Raw genomic sequence first — 10,595 nt, 5'->3', positions numbered from 1 at the left:
ACTCGTAACTTTCAGTGACAAAATTTATAACTTCTACGAAGAAAACCGACGACACTTTGAATGAGGGGCTAAAAGTAAAAAATCTAGCCCAAAGGCAGAATGAGAAAATTTGAAGTCTTGATTGGGTCAGACTATTAATTCAGGCCCATATGAATTGGGCCCAAGTTAATCCCTAAGCTAAAAAGGGAGAAAAAGAAACCCTAAAAATAGAATAGAGGGCGGGGCAATTTGCTTATAAATTCATTTCAACGCCCCCACTCAACTCCGCCTCTTCGGAAAGAGCTTTACTCTGTCGTATCTCTCCTTCTAAAACCCTACTTATCTCCTCCTCGCAAAACCCTAGCCCCTTCCTTTTTTCTTTCGTAGTAATCATCCATGGAGTTCTGGGGTACGCTCCTCTTTCGCTTCATTTTTTATGCTTTGGGCTTTTCCTTTTCATTTCTCTTCTTCTTTTGTGTTGCTCAATGTCTTGTTTTATTTGAACATTTTTACTTATTTCCTTCGATTTTGTTTTTGTTTTGGTTTAACCTTCTTTTGTCGTTCAAAGTTGGTAGTTTTGAAGGAAGTTGTGATCTTTTTTCTTCTATTGTGATGATATTATCTTTTTTCCTTGGACTTTAATGTTTGTAATGCATTTTTTGGCTTACTTTGTTTGATAGAGTGAATGAATTTGCTGATTTATAGTTATTTAGTTTGGACCAATAAATTTAATCATCTTGTTATCTTACTATTAGGTATTGAAGTTAAGTCTGGGCAGCCTATTAAAGCAGATCCTGGTGCTAACTACGTTATCCATCTTTCCCAGGTTAGAAGTTATTCAGTAGTTGAAGTTGACATTTTTTTAATTTATGATTACTTTCTTTTTAGTTCCTTTTTTATACACTAACGTGGTCTGCAATGTAATGCTGCTTGTGTCTTAGGCTTCACTTGGAGAGTCCAAGAACAAAGCAGAATCCGTTCCACTCTATGTGAATGTTGATGGAAAGAAACTTATTCTGGGAACCCTTTCCCACCAGATTTGCCCTCAATTATCTTTTGATTTAGTATTTGACGAAGAGTTTGAGCTCTCCCACAACTGGAAAAACGGGAGCGTATATTTCCTCGGTTATAAAACTTTCATACCAGAGGAAGGATATCCTTTTATCAATACCTATTAATTTACTATTTTTAGTGATAACTATGCATTTTTTAATGAGTGTTTAGTGTGCTTGTTCAATCTTGTGCTTCCTTGACTCTTAATGCCTGTTTTCTGTTGCCACTGATGATTTTGGTAAGGCCTTGTATAAATTTGATCCCACATGCATTTTATTTTTTTCCGGTTTTTGAAGTATTTCTCATGCATGTTATTCTTATTTACAGGTATGTCTAGTGAAGAAGAAAGCGAGGAGGAGGAAGATGAGGAGCTTCCTGTCGCTGCTGCTGCTGCTGCTGCTGCAGTAAATGGTAAACTCTTCTTTTGCAGCGAGATCTATAGTTATTGTTGAAGATTATATTATTTTGCATTTTAAATGTTTGGTGTATTCATACATTCTAGGAAAAGCTAAGCCAGATGCAAAAACAGCCAAGGCTAATGCTGGGAAACCTGATGCTGTTAAACAATCTGGCAAGATAGCAGAACCTAGCAATAACAGGAAATCTGAGGATGAAGATGATGATGATGAGTCCGAGGATGAGAGTGGTTCTGATGAGGAAGATGATTCTGATGACGATGATGAGTCTGACGAGGTTTCTTTTCATAACTAAGCTTATAATTTTAATTCATTCATTTTTGAAATGTATGCCTTATTTTCAGTGTAAGTGAAATTTGAATTGTTTATTTTTTTTGACAGATGTCTATGGATGAAAGTTCAGATGACGAGGATGAGGAGACACCTAAGAAGGTATCTTCTTATTCATTGGTATGTAGCAACTGTTGAATTTGACCCAATTCTATGCTATAATTTGTCTCTTTTGGCTTCTAGGTCGAGTCAAGCAAGAAGATACCTGTCGAGTCAAGCAAGAAGAGACCTGCTGAAGCTGCAACCCCTGCTTCTGCAAAAAAGGCTAAATCTGCAGTTACACCTCAGAAGACAGGTCATTCTTATTGTTCACTTGAAAGTCATCATTTCTGCCACTTCATAGGATGTCTGCGTATATTTTGTTTAACCAATGATTTGCTTGTTCATTTGCCTGTGATCTGATTATAGTTCGTTTGCAGATGGTAAGAAGGGTGGACACACAGCAACACCGCATCCAGCAAAGCAATCTGGGAAAAATTCTGCAAAGTCTCCAAAGTCTGGTGGTCAATTCTCTTGTGGTTCTTGTAACAAGTACTTTATCTTTTACTTTGAAAAGCTGCTTCCTGTTTTAATTGAGTTGGTTGCGTAAGTAAATCTGGGCATGTTTTGTGGACAGGTCGTTCGGGTCTGAGGGCGGTTTAGAGTCTCACAAGAAGGCCAAGCATGGTGGCAAATGAGGTCGGGTTTACATGCTCTAATGTGCATGTTTAATTTTGGGGGAGAGATGTTTGGCTTGTGGTTTTGGTTCTTATTATTCTTACTAGTAAAATGAGTGATTTATGGATTAGAAAAGACTTCGGGAAGGTCCTTATGATTAGAAACTATCATAATATTGGATAATTATTATGATTATATTTTAGGATGTGTAATGTTTGCTTCAAATTTTGTCTGATTTGCATTTTACATGCGTGATCCTTAAATGGAAGGTTTATGGTTTTTCGGAAGCCTCTGCTTATATAATTGGAGTTTTGGAATTCATTCTATATCCATAGCAACGCCTGTCCACCTTTGATATTATTCAAAATAAGCCATTGGTAAAAGTTACACGTTGACGACAATATGTTTGCAGATAACACTCAATTGTCTCTAGGGCGACGTACGATAATTAGCTCATCTGTGATACAAACTTTTCACTGAATCTTGATTTTAAGGTCTTATTCAAGGTTTCTCTGACTATCAACCAAACCAGCCCCTACGATTGAAAAGCAAGTGAATGTTCAAACCGATATATCCATGCAAATCATTTTACAAAAAATGAAAAGAAAACGACCCCCGAGAGATACGATCTCCCGCGGCTATAACCAACGTTGTTAGCTAGCATATGCCTTAACCACTCAGCCAAAGAAGGCGATCTTGTGTGCTTACTGAAATGACAAAAACTCGTATATCAAAGCTATATGAAGAAATTGATCCCGTTGACAAAATTTTAAGACAATTCTGTTTGTTAAATCCTTCTATGACTTGGCACAAAAATGAAGTGGAAAAATATATAAAATTGCATTCTCAAACCAACAAAGAAATCAAAGTGCTTTTTCTTTTGGCTCGCAGGACGGGAAGGATTTTTAACTTACCGAACAAGTTGTACTAATATTTACTAGATTATTTAGTACTCAATATAGAGTTAAAATAAAACATTTTATTTAAATGTGAAGTTGTGGAAAACTTGTACATAAATCTTATAAACATCTTCCATCTTTGTATCTTTGGTTTTTAATTATTTTATTGAAAAAATAAAATTATTATTATTATAATATTAGTTATAATTCAAAATAAATGATATATTACTCATTTCTTAATTAACTTAGTATCGGATTAACTTTTGGCGCCAACACTAAGAGGTTTTATATAAATAGTAGAAACTATGTATTTAGAACACAAATTTGTGTTTTAAAACAACATACAATATGTAATGAACAACATTATTAATTAACACTAGAAATCCATCACATGCGTATGGATGTGAAACCACAAATAGAGAACATAAATGTGTATTTAAAAGTAACATTCAATAAATAGTGAAACGTATGGCTTAAAACTAATTAATAAGAATTACACATGAAATATGTATGGTACTAAAATTAAAAAAAAAAGATTTAATTGTTTATCATTATATTGTTATCAATCTTGAGTTGGTGTTGAGTTAACTTTTGATACCCATTCAATCAAATACATTATTAATATATATACAATTGATGAAAGTAATAAAATGGCTAAAATTTTTGGGTTCAAATCCCACCATACGTATATCTTTATTGATTCTTTAATTAAAATACTAAAATACCGTTAATAATATAACTTATTGTAGTTACGGAAAAGATATTTCCGCAATTTCTTTAACTAAATTGATAATCTGGTTGAGGGTGATATCAACTTAATGAAACACTCAATAAATAGTACATTCATATTGTGTTTTAATTTGCTATTTATGTCCGAATTAATAAACCGAACTATAATCATCTAACGACCCAAAAACATTTAACATAGTCCTAGAATTAAACTTTCAAATAAATTTAAGGATCAAAGATAAAAATCTGTAATAACAATTCAATTGATGAAAATTTAAAAAATTAAAAATAATAAAACGGGCAGTAATGTTATTATAATTTTTATAAAAAAAAAAATTCTTAAAGACTTATCCATTAATCTAAAATAAGAACCCATTTAAATAACTGACAATTAAAGCTTTGATACTAGTAATAAAAATTCGAATCTGTGTGTATATGCAAGTGTTTAATTTCATCATGCACGATGTGTAAGCTTTAGTCTAAACCTTCAGGTTGGTTTTCATCCCTTTGTGAGTTCTAATGGTTTGATTTAAATTTATCTACTCCGTTATACTAATCCTTGTAAAAAGTTTGTTCTTCAAAATTTTTTCTATTAAACTACCATTCAAGTAACTTTTCAGAAAAATTAGGATATACTATATTAGAGAGGTCATTTAATTATTGTCTTTTTTTTCATCTAATTATTGCCTCTCTCTTTTTTTGTTAATCGACTATTAATTTTTTTAATGTGATTAGCCAACTAAATGATATTGTTTTTTTTTCATTTCTATTAAGTATTGTTACATATTTGATAAAAAAGTGACCAGATAATTACAAAATTGATATAGTAATAAATTTAACCTTTAACTTTTCTATATATTAATTTACTCATAATTGTAAAAAATAATTTTTAAAATTTAAAAGTAATTTCAAATTGATTATCAAAATTTACCTTATTTCCTCCACTGTCTCTACATCATTGCTTCCGCCATAGGTTATCATCATAAGTTAAAATAACATAAATAGAGTATAGGATTATTTCAAAACAATGCTTTAGAACATTAGCGTGTGTTTCTTGATTGGTCTTTCCATGTTTCTCGTTCCCACGTTAAATTTCAGTGTCTTGTCTCATTCATGTTCCATCATTTTCATTTCCTTAATTTCATCTTTTTATACACGCCACTTATTTCATTGCCAATAATTTTTTACAATTATTACCATATTGATATATGTAAGTAAAAAGACGAAAATTAAATTTGTTATTATATTAATTTTATTAATTATAATGTAATATGAATCTTGAGGCCTAATTTTAAATTCATAGACATGATTGATTTAGTTTCATTCAAGGTTTAATAAGGAGATTTAAATTTAAGTAATTGAAGCTAGCTTAATTTATTTGTTTAAAATTTTATCATGAAGCATTATAGAGTAAGGATGAATTAAAAGAGACTAATTTTATTTTTGGATTTAAAATCTCAATCAATGATGATAAACTCACGTGAAAGATGACAAATTTAAGCGTTACATTTCAAGGTCCTCAATCAAACCCACACGCCTAACCGTGTTATAATTAATTGTTTTGTAGTGATTTTTGGAAGAGGGCTAAACATTTTGGGGTCAATATCCATTCTTATCAATTGAATATTTATCTTTTAGCTTTACAATACACTTTGAATCACTCGATTTCGAATTCAAAAACTCAAGTTATAATTATTTTAGTGAAAATTACGTCAACAAATTTTTTAAAACCGAATCATTATTAAACCGAATCATTATTGAAATTACAAATTTCAAACTTCTTTCCATTCATTTAACAATCTGAGGATAATCTTTAAGTTTTCTTTTGGTGAAGTTATTTATTTTCTTCTTTATTATGTTCTATTCTTGTTTAATCGTTGTAATATTTTAATTTAGTTAATTGTTCTTTATCTTAATTGTTTATTTCAATTGCTGTTTTTTTTTTAATTTATAGATCAGATTTGAACTTATTTGTATTTCATGTTGCGGTCATCTAGAATTATAAGTTAAATCTGCAACTTACACAAACTTGCAATTTTATTCCACTGCCTGCTTCTTATCACCACGTCACCCTACCGTCACATTTAATGGAAATGGACAAAAAGATCAATCTCTATTATTTAGACAATAATTAGATGACCTGTGAGGTAGTTTACCAAAAAATACTTACGTAACCCAAATTCTACAACAATAAATATACTAAAGTGTTGCATGGTTTCCTATCGAATTTTCATGTCGTGGCAATTCATCGAATGAAAAATATTAATTAAAAAATATATAAAAATCAAAATCAAAACAAAAAACAGCTCTTCTGAACCTTAACTTGGATGGCCAAAAAAAAAAAAAGTCTTCAACTTGCATAAAAATAATAAAATAATAAATTTATGCAATATGAGCTTGAGTGGTTCAAACAAATTTTATAAGTACAACACAGCTCAGGCCAAGAGAGACCGTAAGAAACAAATCACAGCTTCCCTTTCCTTTCCTAGTATAATTTATATACTCCATGCTGTAGCTCAAAACTCAAAACATATATAATACGAACACAATATCGGTTCAGATCAGTAAGAAATTTAATAATGTACACATAGGACCACAAAGGGAACATAACTGCCTGAGCTAATGTGAGCTATTAACTATTGACACAAGGGATGACCCAAAATGTAGCATACAAGTAAAATCAACAATTCAGATATATATAGGACTCCTTAAAAGGAAAAAAAAGAATTGGAACATTTTTCGAACAAGTAAATTTTACATGCATCCTTCCTTAGGCATGGTCTGAACATCTTTACCTATTTAGGATGCAATAGGTTTTACCATGGATTTCTTGATAGCCTCAGCATAAGTCCTGTGTTGGTAGGTAAGGGTCGATTCAAGCAAGTCCCAAAGCGTTGTCTTGGGGTTCCAACCTAATGCAGTGACAAAAACCATAACGAGACATGGTTATTCAAGTTCTCATATGCACCATAAACAAAAGATCTTGAGAACAATCAAAGAAGTAAGACCTACCAAGTTGTCTATTTATTATGGTCATGTCTGGAATTCTCTTGTCACTATCATCATATCCCTCCCCGTAAAATTCCTTGGAACTGACATCAATTGTTGGTGACTCCAGTGAAGGTTCTCCACTTACCTTTGCATAGACCTGAAGAGTCCGACAGCATACAGTTATAAAATAACATAGATACCAGTAATAGCAACTAATATCATCAATCATGAGCTTCACCTTAGTCATCATTTCAGCAAGTTGCCTCACTGTGACTTCATTATTTGGGTTGCCGACATTGAAAATATGACCATTGGCCCTGTCGGGATTTTCCTGTACAGAAGACAACTAATTTAGTTAGTTTATGCAGCTGGCCAGATGTGGAGATGGGGGAGAGGGTGAGGTGAGGTGAGGAAGAGGTGGAGAAGAGTGTCAGTACACACAATCATCAAGAGAACAGCTTCAATAGCATCCTTAATGTAAACAAAAGTTCTCTGAGATTCACCACCATCCACAAGCTTTAGTGGCTCACGGCGTAAGAGATTCTGACCAGGAAAATGAAGAGTCATTAAAACTAAGACCATCTTATTTGAATAGAGAAATTAGATGCCGTTCTAGGTCATTCTCCAGAGCTGTGAAAATAATTCTCAACTAACATTACTAAAGCATGCCAGAACTCTTGGAACACTCTCACTTGGACCATCAATACCAGGGATGAAATCCATCCTAGGTCCAATCCAGTTAAAAGGTCTCACAATGGTGAAATCAAGGCCATTCTCTGCCCCCTCAGCTGCAATGGATAAGAAAATAAGTCCATAAAATTATGTTTGAAGAATCTCAATAGGAGCCAAATCATTAGACAAGATGCTAACCATAAATAAGCCTCTCAATCAATTGCTTAGCACATGCATATGACCACCTTTGCTTTTCGATTGAACCAAAAATGCAGGGGGAGGTATCTTCCTTAAGGACATAGTAGGCAGGATCCTGTCACATTAATCAGAAAAGTATAAGCCAACTTAACTATGTAATGAAACAAACAACACATTAAGGTCACCTAGAAATAAGAGGGAATGGAAAATTAGCATAAAGGGAAAGTTGGAAGTTTTAAGGTGAAAAGAATAGTGTATTAGATAACTTTCAATACCACCATGGATTTAGTGATGTTTAAACCAGGCACCGAAGAGAAAAGAAACAGCTAACTTAAAGAGGCAAAATCACAAAAAGGGGCCTATTTTGAATGGAAAAAAATATTTTTCCAAGGGCCATAAGTACAAATAAACCAAAAAAAAAGATCTTACAGTCGGTATTGTATCCTAAAAATGACAAACAAACAAGAGCAACAAATGAACTTCAACAAAACTTATAAACCAGAAAAGAGCATATCAATGATCAGCACAAAAACCGTATCTTGCAAGGCCTGAGGCCAATTTAACCTCAGGTTTATCAATTAGCAGGTTTAACAGCAAGGCATTGAATAACAAAAACTTTTGAACAAGTAAAATCCAGTTGATAAAAATGGCTAATTTTTAAAGATATAACCCAATCAAGGATACAACCATGCTAGACTGACTAAGACTTAATAATCCATTCTAATAACACAGTAAATTGTCATTACATGAACCAACAAGAACATAACCACTCCACTCTCCAACCCTTCCATGTTTCTGAAGGCGGTTGACCAATGTTAGCTGACTATAGGAAGAAAAAAACCCAGAAAACTGAAAAAATTCAAAGACATTTGGTAAGTAAGAAGCATACATAAATCAACTAACCAACATCAAATGATCTAGATTTAGCCATTTAAATCCACATATCTTGCCTTTTCTATCCAATACCAGCTTTAAAAATTCTTTCTTCATAGATAATAATATCCATATCAAAGAATGATGGTCAAATTGAGGAACCCATTCTTATATTTCGGTCAATATATAGTGGATTTAGACACTGACATAATCTGTGAAAATTGAGTACCAGTACATGTCACCCTATTAAAAGGGAAGCATAGTTCATAGATATAAATTCTCTATCTCAAATGATTCTCAGTTAAGTAATTAAAAAATGGAAAGTGAAAGGTTACCTTCCGGAGAGGAGAATCTTTAGGAAGAAAGCTTCCAATTGTTTTGCCATACACTTCGCAAGTAGAGAAGTGAATAAGACGCTTGTTGTTCTCTGAGCAGTACTTTACCTACCAAACCACAAATCAACGTCAAAACAACCGCAACTTCAATTTCAACTTCTATCAGAAATATGGGCAGTAACAAACTAAAAATCAGATCTGTCCTCACTCACATCAATATCAAACAAACTAATTATAGAAACTAAACAAATGACACAAAAATGAAACTGCTATAACAGAGATGCTTACCACCGGAAGTGCATCAATAAAATTGCTGTAAATCGTGTCAAGTGGACGAGTATTATAGTCTGCTGGAGTACAGATCGCCGCAAGATTTATCGTCTACATTGCCACAAAAACAGTAAAAACCAAATCTAAATCCAGCAAGAACTATTCGAAAAAAAATCAGATAATTATCCTTTAAACAGCAATAAGAGTGAATTAGCTAAAGAAAAAAACGCATTCAGCCAGATCTAACATATTCAAAACAAAAAAGAACAATAACAATAAAGTATTTTAACGTGTAACAAAGAGAAATATCAACGATACGCCATCTCCTGGTTCAGAAGAAAAAAAACGAAAGGAACTGCAATGATAGGAAAAGAGAGAGCAAGAAATTACGAGATCTGCCATCTTGATAAGGCCTTCGAGCCTAGAATCGTGCTTGATGTTAAGTCGGTGGAACACAATACGGCCAGCCCAAGGAAGAGAGTCAGGCTCAAGAAGGTGCTTGATCTTGTCAGTGTCACTGTAAACATCCAAGGCAAGCACCTTGTGCGGCGTCTCCGCCATCAGTTTCTCACAAAGGTGAGAACCAATGAAGCCGCCGGCTCCAATCATGCATATCGTCATCGGCTTTATAGGCCTTCCATCCAGATCCATTCTAGTCGCCATTTGAAACAACGCCGGTGTTTCGTTATTTTTGAATGCCGAACGTGACAAAGGAAGAGAGAGAAGCTAATTGGAGATGGTGAGAAATGGGAGAGAATGTCTTTGTCTGTATATATGTGGAAAATAGAAGCGACGATACCTTTACAGTGCAACATTTAATAAGGGCAGGATTAAAGTGTACTCCCGAGTGCTGCTACTGGCCGTACTTGAATAAAATGATTTGAGCACGTGGAAGGCTCGTAGGAGTGCAGCCTTATGTTTGTAAACACGGGAGTTTTTATTTTTACTTTTGTTCTTGAAGCACGGGATTCTTTATTTTTATGGATGAATTACTAAATAAAAAATGCACGTCCGGCTTAAATCTTATTATCTATTTTTTAATTTAATAAAATATAAAAATACATAAATATTTTTAAAATAATATTTATTACTTAAAAAAATGATTTTTGATAATTTTTATAATTAAATTATGGATTCCAATAACTTAATTCTAATTTTTGTATTTTTAAATTTAAAATCTTCATTAAATTAAT

General features: G+C 32.9%; 2 protein-coding genes across 4 annotated transcripts; one reads left to right on the top strand and one right to left on the bottom strand.

Moving 5' to 3' along the window:
* The first annotated feature begins 213 nt into the window (after positions 1-213).
* On the top strand, positions 214-2,722 carry LOC107906652 (histone deacetylase HDT1). Of its 3 annotated transcripts, none has more exons than XM_016833712.2 (10): positions 214-388; positions 735-805; positions 921-1,132; positions 1,260-1,270; positions 1,360-1,443; positions 1,535-1,725; positions 1,830-1,880; positions 1,962-2,073; positions 2,198-2,273; positions 2,395-2,722. In XM_016833712.2, the coding sequence occupies exons 1-10, from the start codon at positions 376-378 to the stop codon at positions 2,453-2,455; spliced, it is 882 nt and encodes a 293-aa protein (XP_016689201.1). In that variant the 5' UTR covers positions 214-375; the 3' UTR covers positions 2,456-2,722. The 3 variants fall into 3 exon arrangements, with proteins under 3 accessions (XP_016689201.1, XP_016689202.1, XP_016689200.1); XM_016833713.2 differs by having other exon boundaries at positions 2,198-2,278; XM_016833711.2 differs by having other exon boundaries at positions 2,198-2,309.
* Positions 2,723-6,575: 3,853 nt separating this feature from the next.
* On the bottom strand, positions 6,576-10,242 carry LOC107906653 (UDP-D-apiose/UDP-D-xylose synthase 2). Its single transcript, XM_016833714.2, has 9 exons — positions 9,793-10,242; positions 9,421-9,513; positions 9,133-9,240; positions 7,925-8,039; positions 7,709-7,842; positions 7,496-7,597; positions 7,293-7,385; positions 7,076-7,211; positions 6,576-6,975 (listed from the first exon to the last, which is right to left on the bottom strand). The coding sequence occupies exons 1-9, from the start codon at positions 10,063-10,065 to the stop codon at positions 6,863-6,865; spliced, it is 1,167 nt and encodes a 388-aa protein (XP_016689203.1). The 5' UTR covers positions 10,066-10,242; the 3' UTR covers positions 6,576-6,862.
* Positions 10,243-10,595: the final 353 nt, after the last annotated feature.

This window comes from Gossypium hirsutum, chromosome D05, assembly GCF_007990345.1.
Source record: "Gossypium hirsutum isolate 1008001.06 chromosome D05, Gossypium_hirsutum_v2.1, whole genome shotgun sequence".
In the NCBI taxonomy this organism is placed as follows: domain Eukaryota; kingdom Viridiplantae; phylum Streptophyta; class Magnoliopsida; order Malvales; family Malvaceae; genus Gossypium; species Gossypium hirsutum.
The sequence above is the reverse complement of the archived record's forward strand: the minus strand, read 5'-3'. Positions and strand labels throughout refer to the sequence as shown.

Bases quoted from the DNA above. Each gene is read 5' to 3' on its own strand.
- LOC107906653 (XM_016833714.2), bottom strand. From the start codon at position 10,065: ATGGCGACTAGAATGGATCTGGATGGAAGGCCTATAAAGCCGATGACG. The intron at 7,843-7,924 runs GTTAGCATCTTG...TATCCATTGCAG, and splicing joins GATTGAGAGGCTTATTTATG to CTGAGGGGGCAGAGAATGGC. The intron at 7,212-7,292 runs GTGAAGCTCATG...CGGACTCTTCAG, and splicing joins TTGCTGAAATGATGACTAAG to GTCTATGCAAAGGTAAGTGG.
- LOC107906652 (XM_016833711.2), top strand. The intron at 1,444-1,534 runs GTAAACTCTTCT...CATACATTCTAG, and splicing joins TGCTGCTGCTGCAGTAAATG to GAAAAGCTAAGCCAGATGCA. The intron at 2,310-2,394 runs GTACTTTATCTT...TTTTGTGGACAG, and splicing joins TCTTGTGGTTCTTGTAACAA to GTCGTTCGGGTCTGAGGGCG.